Raw genomic sequence first — 20,041 nt, forward strand, 5'->3', positions numbered from 1 at the left:
GAGGGCAGGGACTGATGTGAATGTGTAATGTATATGTAAAGCGCTGCGTAAATTGACAGCGCTATACAAGTACCTAAAATAAAAAATAAAAATAAATAATGTGAGGTGCCATTCGACCTCCAAACATGGTGTGTATTATGGCACCCAGAGAGTTTAATTTTGGTCTCATCTGACCAGACTATATTCTCCCAGTATTTCACAGGCTTGTCTAAATGTTGTGCAGCAAACCTTAAACAAGCTAGGTAGATTCCTGGTTGAAATCATTTTTTTATTCCAGTGCTGTAGCTATAAAGTGCATATGGCCGAAGGAGGTAAAATAAAAACTTGATAACATTCAGATGTTTTCACCTACCCACCAACACCTACAGTATCTATCCCAAAACTATATTGGATTTTTGACCTCTTGTCCAAAATTGGCTTTAGTGTGTCTGTATGAGTGAGATAGGGATAGGTTATGATCCTGTGTGAGCAGGCAGGAAGGTCCGTTTCCATGTAAATGTAGTGCTCTGTTGTATTAGGGCAATCTGTGTTCTTTGAACTTGCAGCTTTATGCAACTGAGGACAGGCTATGAGACTCCTGGCTTGTCCCACCCAGCATTATAAACATCCCACCAAGCAATGAGCAAATTTAAGCCTGGTAAATGCTATCCATTCTTTTTTTTTCATTCAACCCAGTGGGCTGAACGAGAAAAAATTTGAAGAGCTTGGGAGGAGATCTTGTACTAACAATCCGATGTTAGTACAGTGATCTCCCTGCTGAGCTATTGTGCAGAACACACTGGCTGAGAGTGCTGACTGGCCGACCTTTTTTGAGTCATACTCCTTCGACAGAGGTTGGACTGGTTGCAGGGCACACTGGCTGAATGCCAGCCAGTTTCTATCAAACCAGCTGATACCACCCAATATTCAGGACTTGTGTACAGCCCTTAACCCACAATCCTCCCACAATCCCAGCCACTGCTTGGCTAATTCATGCTCATTGCTGTTATAATTCCCAATGCATCCTGTAATTTGTAGTTTGTTACAGTGACTGTGATAGAAAGTAAAGCTGACACTTCCCAACTTCTGCCTCCAGGTGTCTAGGCATAGCTGAAATTTCAGATTGGAAGCTATGACGTTACAGATTATGAAGGTAATTTGCTTCATTAAATATATTGGTTGCAAAAAAAGATATGCACATTTAAATTTTGTAAAGGGACAGGAAGTATGGGTGACAATTAGTAACTAGCCCCAAGTTCAGCTTTAATTATGGTACATATTGTCATGAAATGGTATGGCTTACAAAAGGTTCTTCTGTGCTATGTCTGCTGCAGTACTGAAAAGTGGTCAGAGGCTAAGACCCACTGGAATACATAAGCTACAGCTGCGTTAGCCATCAAAACCTACGTTTTTCCTGATGAATGTTTGTTTTTTAGTGTCATGGAAACTGTGACTCAAAGAATGGATATTCTATTCATGTGGGAAATGAACAGTTCCCTCTATAAAGCTTCAGTGACTTCCGAAGCTGGCCTTAAAATAGATAATGTGTTCATGTCTCATAGGCCTTTCACAATGAAACACTATCGTGCTGAGGATTTTATGACAATGTGCTTAGGGTATACTTGTTTTAAAGGTCCAGTTTACCTGATTTAACACACATTTTGAAAGTATTTCTGCATGTATTTTATAACCTGGTTTCCTAAATGAATGGAAAGAACCTAAAGATTGTTGCACATATCTCTGGCTTTACCCATGATCTAATTTTATGCTAATTCTGACTTTACTTAAGAAGGTTGAGGCTTAAATCACCCATACCTCCTCTCTATTGATGCTGCCCAACACATTGGTGGACAAAGAAAGGAGTTTGGGAGGAGGAAGACGATATGTTCATTTTGTACCTTGCACAGTAGCGTAACATCAAGGTACCAAGGCTACTGGGATGCTCATAGATGGGCACGATGAGAACCAGCCAAATTACGATCTGTGTGTATCCATCTCTATTCAACAGAAGCCAATTGTTAGATCAGCTTCTGTCAAACAGTCCTGCTGGAAAAATCACCGTTCACTCAGCCGAAGCGGGAGAGATCCCTGCATTCACATCACTTGTATGGATGCGGGAAGTTTTGATTTTTTTTTTTTTTTTTTTTCAACCTGCTGATTGAAAGAAAAAAAAAACCCTCCCTGTGTTCCCAGCTTTAGTTTTATTTTTCAGTTTAATTTTTCTTGCTGTGGAAATGGTTATTGAATGAAGCACGTTAGAGGAGACAGACTCACTATAGGCCTGGTGTCTATTTGCCTGCCCTTCCTTTATGACTTCAGTTTAGCAACCATAACATTTAAAGGCACACGTTATTAGAAACATTGCATTGAGCTGCATTATCATTTGGTGAACTGACTGCAAAAATATTACGAACGTTAAGCTATATACATATTCCTAACCAGCAGTGAAAGCGTTTTACAGCAAGTCATCCTTGACCTCTCTAACCACTGAGTTTACACTTGCTCCAGACCTTGCCACCCCTCTAAAATGTGAAAAATATTGGATCGCTTGTCAGAGGTGTTTGACAGGCTGTTAGGAGGAAATATGCTACCTCTTCACTGCCTGATTCCTGTAAGACCCACAACACCACTGCATACATTGCACACAGTTGCAGGGTGGCTGCAGCATGGTTCAGTTGAATAGGTCGCATTCAGCGACTATACTGCAAGGCATCATGGCTATGGTGTGTGTACAACCCCGTCTAACTGCTTTTGCATCCTAAAGGGGGGGGGGGGGGCGGGTGGGTGTTATTACAATTTCAGCTGAACAGCCTATTTTTATCACCCCCAGCGCGTTACCACCCACCTGCTTGTCCATATTCAGTGGCTCGCTTAATCATTAAATCAGGATGAAGGCCAAATTTTGTTTGTCTTTTGGCATTGCATACAAATGGGTCCCAGTGATTGTTCTTGTGAGAAGTTTTCTTTTTATATACTTTTTAACAATCTCTACTCCATCAATACATTTTCTCTGCCTGAATTTCATAGGCTGGCCAGAAAGTGAGAGAGAAAATTACAAATTTGTTTTAAAATTAAACATTTTAAAATAAATTCTCGTTTTTGTTCTTAAGCATATGTATTTACACTCAGTTCCTTTTCTTGACACATTTCTTCCCATTCTCATTGTTTTACGTAAAATGGAAAACAAATTCAATTTGGACAAGTTAGCTTACTCTAATCACTGGCAGACAACGATTACTTCAGGTGCTAGCCTCGAACTTTATTGATTGGAGGCTTCTGCCTGAGACAAAATGACTGCACTGGGTTAAGATGAAGAATGTGATGAGATAAGGACTAGGTTAGAAGAGTGATTACAACAAGGGACCTGCTAATCACTGACCTCTGTAGGGATCCTCTGGTTTATCGCTAATCTTACTTGCACTTGCCATTTTCTTCTGTTGCTGCCTTATCGTTTATAGTCGAGTGAGTAATTTGGCATGGAGAGAACAGGAGGGGAGGGTGCAGCAAGTCCAGCAGCTGTGCTTGTTGTTATTTTAAACATTTTCACTGTAGCAAGCAGCATGCTTGGCACCAGGATTGGCCAATAACACTTATGTTTGAAGAAGAAAGGAAGTCATTCATATTGTACATAATAGTAATTTTGTGACTGCTGTTATTTTAGGTTTGTTTTGTGGCTTACATTTTTGCAACTTTTCATAGTTATGTGCGTGTTTTTTTTTTTTTTTTTTAATTTATTTTATTTTTTAACCATCGTTCATTGATTGTATATTGGAATCGTAGTCAATTTGATTTGAAATGACAGCTGCTTCAGCAGCAACTATATTTGTTTATTACAGGTACCTATATAGCACTGTCAATTTACACAGCGCTTCACATATACAGCAGATAAGTAAGTATTGAACACATCACCATTTGTCTAGGTAAATATATTTCTGAAGGTGCTATTGACTTGAAATTTTCACCACACGTTGGTAACAACTCATACAATTTATACATACAAAGAAACCAAAACAAATAAGTTCAGATATGAAGTTATGTGTAATAAAATGGAATGACACCGGGAAAAGGTATTGAAACAATAAACTAAAAATGTATTTTAATACTTCATACAAAAGCCTCCTGTATGGAGAAACTAGTCGCATGCATTGCTCAGGTGTGATTTTGGCCCATTCTACATTATGTCTGTATATCATCCGGAAATGGATGGGATGATATGCAGACATATGGACCGGATGACACAAGTGTTATCCGTGTCCGTAAAAAAAAAAAGTGCCGGAGCGGATCAAAATACGGTCCACTCCGTGTGAAAGGACCCTTATTTTCTTTCTTTGAAACCAATTAAGAGTTTTCTTGGCTTTGTGTTTGGGATCACTGTCTTCCTGAAATGTCCACTCTCATTTCATCTTCATCATCCTAGTAGATGGTAGAAGATTTTTAGCAAGAATGTCTTGGCATATTTTTTCATTCATCCTTCAACGAAACAGCCCCACATCATGATGTTCCCACCTCCAAACTTTACTGTTGGTATTGTGTTTTTGAAGTGATGTGCAGTGCCATTTGTCTTCCAAACATGGTGTATTATGGTATCCAAAGAGCAAAATTTTGGTCTCCTCTGACCACTCTATATTCTCCCAGTATTTCACAGGCTTGTCTAAATGTTGTGCAGCAAACTTGAAATGAGCTTCAACATCCTTTTTCTTCAGCCATGGAGTCTTGGGTGGTGAGCGTGCACACAGGCCATGGCGGTTAAGTGCATTACTTATTGTTTTCCTTGAAACAATTGTACCTGCTAATTCCAGGTCTATTGAAGCTCTCCACAAGTGGCCCGTGGCTCCTGGCCAAATCTTGCAAAGAGCTCCTGGTCATGGCTGGTGTATAGTGAAATGATGTTCTTTCCTCTTCCAGATTATGGCCACAACAGTGCTCACTGGAACATTCAGAAGTTTAGAAATTCTTCTGTAACCAATGCCATCAGCATGTTTTGCAACATTCAGGTTGCGAAGGTCTTGAGAGAGCTCTTTGCTTTTACCCATCATGAGAGGTTTCTTGTGTGATACCTTGGTAATGAGACACCTTTTAGTTGAGACTGAACCAGCTGATGATGATTTGCACTGACAAGGGGCAGAATTGCTTTCTAATTACTGATAGATTTCAGCTGGTGTCCTGGCTTTCCATGCCTTTTTTCACCTCCCTTTCTTATATATTCAATACTTTTTCCCTTTGTCATTCCATTTTTTTTTTTTTTTACACATAACTTTATTTCTAAACTTATTTGTTTTGGCTTCTTTGTATATATGTATTGCATGGGCTGTTACGGACATGTGTGAAAATTTCATGTCAATAGCACATTTAGAAATATGTTTACCTAGAAAAATGGTGACGTGTTCAATACTTATTTTACCCGCTGTATGTATTGTACATTCACATCGGTCCCGGCCCTCAAGGAGTTTACAATCTAAGGTCTTTAACTCCTGTTCATACATACACATACTAGGGCCAATTTAGACTGGATCCAATTAACCTACCAGCATGTCCTTGGAGTGTGGGAGGAAAACAAAGTACCCGAAGGAAACCCACACAGGCACAGGGAGAACATGCAAACTCCATGCAGGTAGTGTCATGGTTGGGATTCGAAACTGTATTACATGGGTTTTCAAGATGCTTTTTTTTTTAGCATTGCCACTACAAAGCGTAACTAGAGGTTGCCTCGAGATTTCCACACGTTAACCACTTCCATATCGCAGTACGTCATATAATAAACTTTCAAGTGTTTCTTATTTTTTTTTTTTACCTTTTAATACATTCCCTGCATTAAGGTAAAAAAAACTTTCAATAGCAGCTCCCCCTCTCTCAGCCCTCTCCCCTTTTTAAACACTTGCCTGAGTCTTCTCTTGATCCAGCTCTGTCTTGTCTGCAGTAGCGTGTTCCCAGCTTTTACCTGTATTCATAGGAGGCTCTGATTGAAGCAGAAGCCATTGGCTGCTGTCAATCAAATCCTATGAGGGGGGCGGGGTCGAGCTGCACTGTGTGCATCTGTGGACACACACAGCCTGGCTCAGGAGTGGGCATTTAGAGAAGAGGAGTGATGGAGAAGGTAAGGGGCTGTTCTGTTCAAAACCATTGCATGGAGCATGTATGCATAACTTAAAAAAAAAAAAAATATATATATATATATATCTATAAGCCAGGAAACTGGTATTGACCTCCTTGTTTCATTCATAATACTTGGAATTTATAGAGTTTTGCTGAGATATGCGGTATATAAATATTCACACAGGGTTTGTGCTGCCAGTGTGTGTAAATTTTATGGAATTTTTGTTTTTACCTTCAGTGGTTTATAGGTGGTCATTTATTGAACATATCTGCTACTTTGCAGTTTTCATCTGTTTTACATGCAAATCAGGACATGTTTTACACCAGCCTACTGTTTATCTGTTCTGGGGACTGTAAATGGGCTTCAGGTCACTATATTGAGGCAGAATCAGAAGATTACTGATAACCTCTTGCAGTTACTGGACCTTTCATCTTAAACCTGAAAACAGTTTAGTTTATTGTTTACAGTGGCATCTGATTACTTATCCAAAGATCTCTTTATCTAGAAGATTTAAATGCCTGCATTCTTTGATTTATCAGTAAGATAAGCAGCTTTTCTGATCTTCCTACGAAAATGATAAGGCCCTATATATGTTAGCAGAGATTCCAAATTTTCAAGTGTTTTTTTTTTTTTTTTAGGCATATTGTATTTCAAACATTTGAAGGGAAGGTTAAGCTGGCCATAGAGATGGATCCAAAATTATCCAGTTCAGCTAGAACTGGCCGAATTTCGATCTCTCTATGGGCAGGCTGATTGAACTGAAATGTATCGATCAATCAAGTTCAGTACAACCAGCTTGTAAGATTTTTTTATTTATTTTTTTGTTTAACCACTGCTGTTGGTTATAGCTGGCAGTGGCACCAGTGATCATTGTGTTCTGACAGTGGGGAAACCTCCTGCTCTCAGAATACAATAGTGCAGCAGGGAGCAATTCCCCCATCAGAGTCAACCATACTCACTGTATGTAGTGGAATCGGTTTGACTGTAGGCAGCTGTAGGCTGAATGAAAAAATATCTTAGCAGCATACAGCCAGCTTTAGCCGGCCACAAATACAATTCACTTGGTCACCTAGATTTTTATTAAACTTTTAATGGCAATATAAAAGCTATGGCATCAGGAACATCAGTGTGTATATCTAGGTGGTTTCAGAATAAGCGCACTTTGAAGGTGGCACAGCCAAGTCCAGGTGAATTGTGTATATTTGACCATTTATTTTACACTGCTAATTCAGATAGAATTGAATTCTACTTTCAGCCTGGGTTTTGTAATACTAACTGTTAGATCTGTGTAGCACAGTCTTCAGGTAACGCAGGCCAAGCAGTGATAGTTTTTTCTGTTCAGATTCCAATAAGTAAAGATGGCCGTACACTGATGGTGGTTTTTTTTTTTCCTCCATGCCGCCGACTTTTCAGTCGAGGCACGTTGGGCCATAGATGGCCCACTGAGCAAGTTTCTGTGGGATCATTAGGAACTGGATGGCCTTTTTTTTACTGTATGGCCAGTTTAAGCGAGCAAGTAAAATGTACTACTTAATCAAGGAAAAGTGAGTTGCTGGTAGCGGTTTACCTTTTCTGGCAGCAGATGCTTTAGAAGGACAAGAATTGTGGTGGCAAGATATTTGTATGTCTGAACCCTGGGGATTATTCTCCGTTGTTAATTTTCAACCTGACTGGTATATTGTAGTGGCACATATACAATTAACACTTTCCTTTCTAACTGCTGTGCTATCATAATGAATAGCATTTCTGACTATTATTCAAACTCATCTATTTTAAAGCTGAGCTACACCCTCCCATCTGCCTCTGATGGCACCATCTTGGCCTCTATTTAGATCTGCAGTTCCCAAGGTGCTGAACATGTGACCAGCTATGACACCAGTCATTTAAAGTTTGGTCAGGGGCTAACATGAGCACATGGGCAACTGTGACAATTATAACCAATCGGCTGTAAGCTTTTTTTTTTTTTTAACTTTTTTTTTTTTTAACTTTTTTTTTTTTTGGGGGGGGGATTTATACTTAGGTGGATGCAGCATCTGACACCGAACAGAGCGATCGAGCGCCGCTGATTGCTTGGTTCTCAGAGAGCTGGTGTCAGTCACCGGCTCTCTGCTTCTAATAACCCCCAAACACTCAATAGAGCTCCCTCCCCCCCCCCCCCCCCACATGCTCACTAGGCTGTGGAGGGGTTTGGGGTGAGCGGGCAGCCCAGGCTCTCAGCGGCTCAGCCAGGTGCTGGTCCAGGCAAGTGGGCTGATTCTGACCATGTGGTTGCGATCTTTCCTGAGCCTAAACTGGCTCTGTGATATCAGGCAACAGCGGGCTTCAAACGAGTCTCAGGAGTCCAGAACCTGTGATCCACAGGAGAAATACAGCCAAATGAGTTTTGACTGTAATTCTCCTTTAAGTGAACAAACTGAAGTTAGAAGCTAATTGGTTACCTTTGCACGGCTCCTTCAGATTCTGTCTGCCCCACTTTTAGTAAATTCTCCCCATTGTATAAGGTTTTATAATGTTTATTGATAACATGAGCTTTTTTCCTTAAATGGGTGGATTTAGTTCTGTTTGTAGCTTTTGCTATTAAAGGATAAGTCTAGTCAAAAACTAAAGCTAAACCTGCTCTGTGCCACATTCTAAAACTTTTCTATCTAGCCCTGTAAAGCAAAAATCACTGTACTTATCTTTTCTACTCCCGATCCGGTCCAGTCTCCAGCAACAGAAGCTGTGTGCAGGAGAGGACCGACAACGGCTGTGAAATGAATAGACTTACTATGGGGCTTCCATTGTCTGCTACCTCTCCTGCACCCACCTCCACGCTGAAGCTGCCATTGACAGCTCAGCGTGGGACCGGACCAGATCGGGTGTAGAAAGGGTAAGTACTAGGGATGGACCGATTATCGGCAAAGCCGATATATCGAGGGCTGATATGCACTTTCCCTGATATATCAGAATCGGCCTTTTGATTTACCGATATTGCCGATATTTCGGGAAAGTGCATCACCCCGGTACCGGTGTCCATAGCTGACAGTCGGGACAAGCCGCTCGGCTGTCATTCCAAGGAGCGGGAGGGGACGCCCCCCCCTCCCGCCGCCTTCCGCAGCTCGCCCGGGTCCCCCCTCCCACCGGGAGACCCGGGCATCCTACCTTCACCGCCGCCGTCTGACCGAGTCTCCATTTCTTTGAATTCGGCGCCACCGAGTACCCAGAAGTGATGTCATGACATCACTTCCGGGTACTGGCGGCGCCAAATCTAAAATCTTACAGCATTCAAAACTGCCAAACTTGATGTTTTGAATGCTTTAAGTGCAGAGGAGGGATTTGGGGTCTTTTAGACCCCCAGATCCCTCCACCACAGTACCTGTAGACATTAAAAAAAAAAAAAAAAAAATTTAATGTCTGAAAATATCGGCCGATACCGATATCCGATGACCAAAATATCGGTATCGGCGTTTAAAAAAACGATATCGGTCGATCACTAGTAAGTACAGTGATTTTTGCTTTACAGGGTTAGATAGAATAGTCGTAGAACGTGGCAAAGAGCAGGTTTAGCGTTTAGTTTTTGACTGGACTTATCCTTTAATTTATACAATGAAAATATATATTTTTGGCTTGTGTGATTAGTTTATAGAATATTGGTAAGATCTAATCTCTTGGAGTAGTACATCATTTACCTTACTTCACCTTACTTTTTCAGACCTTATCAAATTGCTTTTTGCTTAGCTTTGTAACAAATTCAACTTAACGTCTTTTGGAATTTTTTTGATACTTAAAGGCAGTTCACCTTTACCAAAGTGCTTATAATTCTACAGCATTTATTTAGTACCAACAGTTTGTGCAGTGCTTTACAATATGAGGAAAGACAATACAGTTACAATGCAATTCAATACAGGAGTAATTGGAGGGCCCTGCCCGTTAGAGCTTACAATCTAGAAATGCAGATAAGGGGTGTCTAGATGAAAACCAACTCTGCAGCTCTGACTAAAGTAGAATAATGCCCTTGCGATAGGTGTAGGCCATTTACTATACCTCATGAAGCCTGACCTAAAAACTCCCAGAACGTTGCTAAGACATGCCCAGCTGGAACTGTTCACCTTTACCATCTCAGGAGTGGTGGAATTCCCCCTCACATGCTCTTTTTCTCCCCTGATGCAGTAACTCGGAGCTCAGTGTTTGAGAGCTCACTCCTGTGATGGTGAACTTTGATAAGGTTTAAAAAACACAGTAAGGTAAATGACGTACTCCGAGATTAGATCTTACCAATTCTAGAAATGCTTGGTATTTATAAAATATAGTTCAAGTTACTTTAGCTCTTATGTACTCGCTTTTTTTTTATCTCTTTATCTCAGATAGGTTATTAATAGTTTTTATACTCCGTATTGTTTTGTGAATTGGCCAATATCCATTTTAACCCTTTTTGTAGCTATTATAAAAGAACAGAACACAATAGTCTCTTGCTTTGGAAACTACATGGTTGTGGCCTATAAGTACTCCCTTGTTCTTAGTTCTTTAAGATATGATATTTATTCCTTATATACAATTGCCAAATATATACGGTACATAACCTTTCTTTTCCGCACTCCTCTCACAAGCATCTAATGCATAAATCATCTTGTTTGTTAATGTCTACGTATCTATAAATTACTGTTGCAAGTGTGTTTGTTTTGAAATCTTTTCAGTAGCTGTCATGCTCTGGCCAACGTTGTTTATCATTTTATGTACAAGTCTCATTTTTAGTTTGAGGAAATGCTGATGCTGAGTAATGTGAACAGCTTGATTCATGCTACTTCAAGTAATTCTGCCTAGTCGCAAATTTGCTTTCAGCCTCATGTCTGTGAATTAAAAATATATTTCCCGTGCATTTAATATCTTATAATTGTGATGCTGCAACTAGTGTCAGAAAATACTATAAAATGTAGCATTAGCACAAGGTCTAGTTAGAGCAAGCTGTTCAAATAGTTTTAGCCAACTACTTCTAATTTTAGAGTATGCTGAGGTTTGGGTTATATTAACAAAACCTGTGCTTCGGTTTGTAGTAAAATGTTGCTATAGAACTGAAAACTGCTAGAGGTGGCACATTTGCTATTACAGTTGACTTTCTGATCTCCTAAAACAGCTGAAGGGGGGACCTGACTGAATATGTGCATATTAGACATATAGGAAAGTGTCTTTTTATTTTTATTTTTTTCATATAGTTGAGCCCCTGCATCTTTTGCTCACATATCTGCTTGTAGATCCTCCACACTTTTGAGAAGTTTGGCATTTTTTTCTTGCAAGTATCATGCCCTGCTAGGGGGATGCTGCATTTGTACCCTGCCAGCTTTAAGACTGAGACCCGTGCAATCAAACACCACTGATTGCTCTGCTCTCAGAGCCCCATGATGACCAGAGAGCTGGTGACTGTCAGCAGCTTTCTGCTCTAACCCTCCCAGGGTTACTGGAGCCCTGGGCTGTGGAGGGGGTGGGAGCAGCTGGCTCAGGCTCTCATCGGCTCGCTGAGAGACAGAACCAGGTTCCGGTCCAGGTTTCTTGGTGGATTCTGACCATATTGTTGCTATCTGACCGTGTGGACCAGGGGTCTTCAAACTATGGCCCTCCAGTTGTTCAGGAACTACAATTCCCATCATGCCAAGTCATGTCTGTGAATGTCAGAGTTTTACAATGCCTCATGGGATGTGTAGTTCCGCTACAGCTGGAGGGCCGTAGTTTGAGAATCCCTGGTGTGGACTCTGTGACGTCAGCTGAAAACGGGTAACAGGAGTGAAGAACTGGTCAACAGGAGAAGTACAGCCAAACTTGCTTTGGCTGTACTTCTCCTTTAATGCAGAGCCACTCTAGGATTTCTGTAGCTCTTAAATCAGGATGCAAATTTAGGCCTTGTAAAACTCCCAGGTACTAATTGTTTCCTGATAATTGCTGATCCCAAGTGGCAAGTTTTGCTCTGAGGTGCAGTGAGGGAATAATTATTGGTACATTTTTCTTCTTACTCATTTTGTGATGAGTTATATGCTTTTGTTTTCCAAAACATGATGTTAATTTGCTCAATACATATAGAGGATACCATGGGTTATTGGATTGCATTGGTACTTGTACTTACAATTAAAGTCTAAGTAAGTGATAAGTATCTTTCTTAACATAAAGTTTGTTTGAACTTTTATAGGTAAAACAGCTGACCGAGGACCTTTTCCACTATACGGCCGAGATTCTGCAGTGTCTGGTTGTCAAGTAAGTGGTAATTGCTTGTCACAAATTTGTCAGATTTGCTGCTGCACACAGAAGGTTTCTTACCGTCATGCATAGAATACAAAAAGTTAAAAAACCTTGAGCCTTTACAACCACTTTAAGTCCTCCCTGGGCAGTACAGTGGCTAAGTGGTTAGCACGTCTGCATAGCATCACCAGGGTGGTTGGTTAGAATCCCAATCACGGCACTACCTGCTTGGAGTTTGCCTGTTCTCTCTGTGCCTGCATGGGTTTCCTCTGTGTACCCGGTTTCCTTCCCCTCTCCAAAGACATGCTGGTAGATTAGTTGGCTCCCTTCTAAATTGACCCTATTATGCCTATGTATGAATGTGAGTTGGAGACCATAGATTGTAAGCTCCTTGAGGGCAGGGACTGATGTGAATGTGCAGAATGTGTGTAAAGTGCTGCGGAAATTGACAGCGCTATATAATTCCCTAAAATAAATAATTCCTACTTTGAACATCTATTATATTTGTACTCCATAGGTAACCCTTGTTCTGAAAAATTATTTTTCCTTTGACGCCAATCTAAGGCTTTAACTGCTACCAAGAAAAAAAAAAAAAAGTTTTGCCTTTAGGTGGCCTAGTCCAACTTTTAGGCCTCATGCACATGGGATGTTTTTACAGCTGCTGTTTTTGGCTTCTGGCATTTTTTTTCTACAGCCAGTAAATTCCCAAGCATGTTATCCTATGTGTCCATGCCCACATAGGCTTTTATCAGGATTTTTGGCAGGGGCATTTTCTAGCCAGAAAAAAAAAAAAAACCCCAGAACTAGTGGGTTTAAAGAGGAGTTTTTCAGCTATAAAACCACTATGACTCTGAAAAACCTGGGCTATTCTGCGTTTTATAAGCGTTTTTAAAGCCATAAGCTTTTGTGGGAGTAAAGTTTTGCTAAAAAACACAAACGCTAAAAATCACTTAAAAACTCGAATGCAAAAACACTGAAAAACGCTAAAAAATAATTTGCAGTGTTAGCGCAGCATTCTACAGCTAAAGCTACTGCCATTTCTCTAATGTCCAGTGAGCAGGAGGCCTAAAACTACCCAGATTTTCATTCTACTTACAAGATTGAGTGTTAGATTGTTACAGAAAAAGCTGCTTCTTTCAAAATCTTCGAAATCAAGTTAATTACAAATTAATAGGTGGTATACGTCACCACTATAAGGCTTACAGAATGTGTAGTCAGAATGCTCAGCTCAGTAGCATACAGAATCCTTTAATCACATCCTTTGCAAAAATATTTGGAAAAGGTTAACAGAATGTCACCAAAAGATAATACAAATCAGTAAAACCCCTATTCATACGGTGCTGCCAAATATGAACTCCGGAAATCTTGCCTTTAGCTTTCGATAAGTAGTACAATTATCTTTCATTTTATAATCCATAAACGCAGATCTAGTTGAAACTGAACTAAAGGTTTTTAATTAAAATAAAATATTGCATTGAAAGCAATATCTTTTTCAAGCTGTAAATGAAAAGAACGGAGATATTCTCTTTTAATTCACAATCTCAAAATGGTAATGCCACTTTTCCTTGGCTTTGGGTTCCTACTCTATGCACATACATTGCAAGGATGTTTAGCACAGAACGTTGCAAGCTCCTACCTTCTGCCATTTGTACTAAAGCTTGCATGTGGATTCTGCTTCATTCTTCTTGAAGTCCCATCCTCCATCCTCTTGAACGGGGTCTAAGACTTCCGGTATTGAAACAAGTGTTAAAGCTGGCCATATACTGTCAAGATTTCACACATACGTGGATATAAAAAGTCTGCACACCTCTGTTAAAATGTCAGGTTTCTGTAATGTAAATAATTTCAATCTTTAATGTGACCTAAACTGTACAACCCAATTGAACAACAAACTGAAATCTTTTAGGTTTGAGGGAAGTAAAACTAAAAAAACTAAAAAGAATATGGTTGTATAAGTGTGCATACGCTTAAACTAATACTTTATTAAAGCACCTTTTAATTTTATTACAGCACTCAGTCTTTTTGGTATGAGTCTATCAGCACGGCACATCTTGACTTGGCAATATTTGCCAAGTCAAACATTCTAAATCTGTCAGATTGCAAGGGCATCTCCTGTGCACAGCCCTCTTCAGATCACCCCACAGATTTTCAATTTGACTCAGGTCTGGGCTCTGGCTGGGCCATTCCAAAACTTTAATATTTTTCTGGTGAAGCCATTCCTTTGTTGATTTGAATGTATGCTTTGGGTCGTTATGCTGAAAGATGAAGTTCCTCTTCATGTTCAGCTTTCTAGCATAAGCTTGAAGGTTTTGTGCCAATATTGACTGGTATTTGGAACTGTTCATAATTCCCTCCACCTTGACTAAGGCCCCTGTTCCAGCTGAAGAAAAACAGCCCCAAACCATGATGCTGCCACCACCATGCTTCGCTGTGGGTATGGTGTTCTTTTGGTGATGTGCAGTGTTTTTGCTCCAAACGTTCAACCTTGGTTTCACCCGACCTTAAAAAATTTTCCTGCATGCTTTTGGGAGACTTCAGATGTGTTTTTGCAAAATTTTGCCAGGCTTGGATGTTTTTTCTTCCCCATTGCCCAGACATATGAAGAATATGGGAGATTGTTGTCACATGTACCACACAGTCCATACTTGCCAGATATTCCTGAAGCTTCTTTAATGTTGCTTTAGGCCTCTTGGCAGCCTTCCTGGCCACTTTTCTTCTCGTCTTTTCATTACTTTTGGAGGGACGTTAAATTCTTGGTAATGTCACTGTTGTGCCATATTGTCTCCACTTGACGATGACTGTCTTCAGTGTGTTACATGGCATATCTAATGGCTTGGAAATTCTTTTTTACCTTTTTCCTGACTGATATCTTTTAATAATGAGATCCCTCTGATGCTTTGAAAGCTCTGCGGCTTTTTCTGTAGCATGCGACTAAGAAAATGTCAGGAAAGACCTACTAGAACAGCTAAACTTTATTTGGGATTAATCAGAGGCACTTTAAATGATGGTAGGTGTGTACTGACTCCTATTTGACATGAGTTTGAATGGAATTGCTTAATTCTGAACACAGCTACATCTCCAATTATAAGAGGGTGTGCAGACTTATACAACCACAATTTTTTTGTATTTTTACCCCCCCCCCCCCCAGAAAAAAAAAAAAAAGATTTCAGTTGAGTTGTACAGTTTATAGGTCACATTGAAGGTGGAAAAAGTTCTGAAATGATTTATCTTTGTCCCATTTTTTTACATGACAGAAATCTGACATTTTACCGGGGGATGTGTAGACTTTTTATATCCACTGTAGTATGGACCTGCAGAAACCTCTCTGTTTGAAAGTCGTTTGTTCCATAGACCTTTGTTGAAAGGAGCTAGCTAGAAAACATTGAGGTGAACAGCGGCTGTATCCATTTAGATGCACCTGCTTCTAGAGTATTTTCATTGCCCCAGTGTGAGGCTTGTTCTCCCACACTGTATAGCCTGGATGGAGGAATGATTTTTCAGTCTGTGTCAATATACAGTTCTGGAGATAATACAGTGATGATAGTGTGTTGCTCTCCACCTTGACTATTCATAAAATGTATTGTATTCTTTCCACAGAACACAGGGCATTCTGTGATTGGACGATGGGAGATAATGATGTTCATGTGCCCATCCTCTCCCCGAAATATGTCTGGTACTAATGTGTTATCATAGTCTTCATTCACATCTATATGCTGAAATCTGCAGGTCTGCAGTTAGTTTACCTTTAGAGCCGGTTCACACTGAGGCGATCCGACTTCGGGGGGCGACCTGTGAAGTCGGTGCGACTTGCAGGGACTTCACATAATGGCAGTCTATGCAAGTCGCTCCCAGGTCGCCCCAAAGTAGTACAGGTCCCTTTTTCTAAGTCGGAGTGACTTGTGTCGCTCCTATTAGAATGGGTCCTGTACTACTCAATGGACCGCGACCTACCGCGACTTGTCAGGCTGACAAGTCGCCTGACAAGTTGCGCTAGTCTGAACGGGCTCTTAAAGTGTTCTTATTGCACTTAGTCAAGCACACCCTCACTTCTGCTTTCATCAAAACGCACATAAATGCAGGTATCTGATCTGTAGGTTTGCTGTAATGGTATGAAGCCGTGCCATTTACCATACCTGCACACAAACTGGAACACTAAGGAGCTGATGTATGAAGTAGTACTAACAATAAGCATCCCTTCATTTTGTAATTCCAAGTTTGTGCTAATATTTTTTTTATGCTGCTGCGCGTTCACTAGCAATGTGTTTTTTTTTTTTTTTTTTTTTTTAATACCAAAAACATGTTAGAATTCATAGAGCATTCAGCAGAAATAAACTGTGGTCTTGCTTGTATAAACCTGTCTCATACCAGACTAAGGTAGTCACAGTCTGATTATTTTTTGTCAAATAATTTTTCATGTGCTTGTAGGATATTTCTTCCACAGTGCTTCTAAGCAGTCTAGCAACTATTTTCCAAATGATTAGAATGTTTCTGCTGAAGAGTTAATTTAAGCGCAGGGAAATTGGTGTGTTGGAGAAATCAGAAAAGGAAGCTATGAAAACTTTTCCTATTAAGTGCCTAACCCAGAGATACAAGTGAGGTCCAGGGAGCAGATTTCTGTTAGAAGTCCAGAGTGACCTAAGGCTAGGCTGAGGCTCTCACTACTGCGGCTGCTGTTTGATCCGATTTTCAGGTGCAATTATGCAGCGTGACTTGGTTGCATTTTGGATGTGGTTTGCATATTCTATGGGGCCACAATCGCACTGGAATTGCACCAAAGTAGCACAGGACCCTTTTCCAAAATCGCATCATTCTGAGTTGGATTAATGTGAATGGGCACCATGGAAAACATTATGATGTCTATTGTCATGCGATTATTTGCAAAGGAACCACGTTTGAAATTGCATTTTTCTGCTGTCTCCTGGTTTTGCAAAAATCTTCTTTTTTTTTTTTTTTTTTTTTTTAACCATCATAAAGAAATAATCAGCTCAAGGGATATTACTTCTCTTCCAATACAATTTTTCCCTTACTGCTTTTGTTTCCTGGATTTAGAATATATAATCCTCCTCTGATTCCTTCCCCATTGCAGCCCTACTGCTGTAATCTTCCAGGATGGCAGAGGTTAATAGAACTAAGGGAACAGTGACAGGCACTCCTCAAGAGTGGTCGACCACATCCGCCCCTTCCGGCCAGCTCCTCCATTCATTGAAACCATTATTACAGCTTCTATGAATGGAGGCCAGGTGGCTGATTATAAGCCCCCCCCCCCCCCCCACTATTTTTTTTATCACATTTTATTAATTTAAGCTGTAGTATGGCCTCTATGACTGGAGGAGCTGGGTAGAATGCTTGGCACCGCTTGTTCAGTTCTATTAAAGAGGAAGTAAACTTCCATCACTAAATTGTACCTATAGGTATAAGAAGACTTGCCTATAGGTAGTTTATATCTCCTAAACATGCACCATTTAGGAAGTATTTACTGCATTTGCAGCCAGTGATATCACTGGTGCATGTCCTCTGAAGGAACGACCGGTGCTGTTCCTCCAAAGCTCCGTGCCCACAGGCGCGGGAGTGACGTCATCCCGGCTCCGGCCAGTCACAGAGTCCTTGAACCCGGAAGCAAGATGGGTGAAGATGGAAGTGGCCTCCAGTGAGGACATTGCATTGCTGAAATGTCCGTTTCAGGTAAGTTTCACATAATGTCCTAGTATGTGATGCATACTAGCACATTATGACATTACTTTGCAGGTAAGGAAAACGGTTTACAACCGATTTAACCCCTGCCGGACTGGAAGATTACAGTGTTGGGGGGTGGAGGGATCAGGGAAGGAAGATTTCTGCTAAACCCAGGATGCCGCATCACAAAGGGACATGTTTTTTTTTCTTTTTTTAATACACTGGGCATTATGTGCATGGAGCACTTAACTCCATGTGCAAGAAAAAGAAGTGCACATTTTTATAGTGTAACCTGGACTTATAGTAATCCAGGGCTGAGTTGCACTCACAGGTCAATATGTGAGCACTGCTCAGACCTGGGATTGCAAGCTTTCTGAGGCAGTTCCTGTGATATTACCAGACTGGCTAGACAGCTATGGGAAAAGGTATGTTTTTAGTTTTTTTTTTCTCATTTTAATAATTTTTTTTTAAATATTAGATATAACTGGGGGGCTTCTAGGTGAGTGGGGGTATTTTCACTTACTGCTGTAGTTCCACTTTAATAACAATAGTTCTCTTAGCGCTTGTTTGAGTCAATTATGGTGGCTTTGAGAGGATATTATCTCTGTGGCAAAGGGGTAATGGTTAATTGGGTATTTTAACCACTTCCCGCCCATAGGGCGTCACATGACGTCCTGGACTTTGAATGGGGATATCTGAATGATGTCCCCCTCCCCCCTGCTGCCCTTCCGGAGCTTCTATCTGCTTGCCTGTGCGATCCCGGAGCCAGAGAGTGAATCCGCCGGTGGCAGAACTTTACTATAGAGTTGACCGAGGGCCAGATGGTCCCTGGCCATCTCTGACTCTCTCGTGTTTTCATCTAGAAAGGCTGAGATTTGTTTTTTTTTTTTTTTATATATAAAGGCTTTTCAGCCTAGAGGAGAGGTGTGGATGTTTACATTCCTTGTAATAGGAATACAAGTGATCCAAAAAATGTATTTAAGGGAAAATGTAAAGAAAAAAAAAAAAGTGCCCCTGCATAAGTGAACACATAGTTATGTCACGCCCGCATATGTAAAAGCCATTCAAACCACATATGTGAGGTATTGCTTTGAACATTAGAGTGAGGCAATAATTCTAGCTCATGACCTCCTCTATATCTCTAAACTGGTAACCTGTAAAAATGTAAAAGCGTCACCTATGGAGATTTTTAAGTACCGAAGTTTGGCGCCATTCCACGAGTGTGTGCAATTTTAAAGCTGGACATGTCGGGTACCTATTTAGTCAGTGTAACATCATCTTTCACATTATTCTAAAAATTGGGCTAACTTTATTTTTTTAATTCATAAAAGTTTTTTTTCTACAAAATTGCATTTCGAAAATAGCTGTGCAAATACCGTATGGCATAAAAAGGTGCAACAACCGCCATTTTATTCCCTAGGGTCTCTGCTAAAAAAACATATGTAATGTTTATGGGTTCTGAATAATTTTCTAGCAAAAATGATGATTTTTACATGGAGGAGAGGAGTGCCAGAATTGGTGTGGGCTGTAAGTGTTTAATAATGGATTATTAAAGTTACGCTTGTTCATCTTCACAGCAAGTTATGTCACTAAGCTGTAACTAGTATTAGCTCAGGAAATAATGGATGGCAACTTTCATCTGAGGCTTTCAATTTATTTATTTTTTTGCTTTGGAATAGATTCCTATTAGTAACACCTACTTGAAGGTTGGTAAACATATGGTTTGCCAACTGATTAAATGCATTTCCTCTTCCCAATTCATTTGATGTTTCACATGTCATTGTTCCAATATGACATTCCTGAACTCTTTTTAGCATACTGCTACCATTGAATTACATGCAAAAACCAAGTTTTCTTTTAGTTCAATCTCATTTTGGTTTGTTGCCATATCAGTTGCCAATGATTACCATTCTCATCTGTCTGCTCTCAGAATGAGTTTGTTATATCCAATATGTATTAATACAGCAGATGTTTTTCTGTGTCCATTCTCCAAGAAAGAGTTAATTTGTTCTGGCAACATGTGATTAGCGACGGAATACAGTTAGTGATAGTAAAGGCTACATTTATTAATATATATATATTCCCCCCTCC

At 40.3% G+C, this 20,041-nt stretch overlaps 1 protein-coding gene across 4 annotated transcripts in view; it reads left to right on the plus strand.

The window, feature by feature from the left end:
- TCF12 (transcription factor 12) overlaps window positions 1-20,041 on the plus strand; it is a 289,221-nt gene that overhangs the window by 151,176 nt on the left and 118,004 nt on the right. For all 4 annotated transcript variants that reach the window (XM_082256686.1, XM_082256687.1, XM_082256688.1 and 1 more), the window contains exon 6: window positions 12,228-12,292. In XM_082256686.1, coding sequence (XP_082112812.1) covers window positions 12,228-12,292 — 65 coding nt within the window. The remainder of the gene's footprint in view (window positions 1-12,227; window positions 12,293-20,041) is intronic.

This window comes from Pelophylax lessonae (genome assembly GCF_965119305.1).
Source record: "Pelophylax lessonae genome assembly, chromosome: 4".
Lineage (NCBI taxonomy): Eukaryota > Metazoa > Chordata > Amphibia > Anura > Ranidae > Pelophylax > Pelophylax lessonae.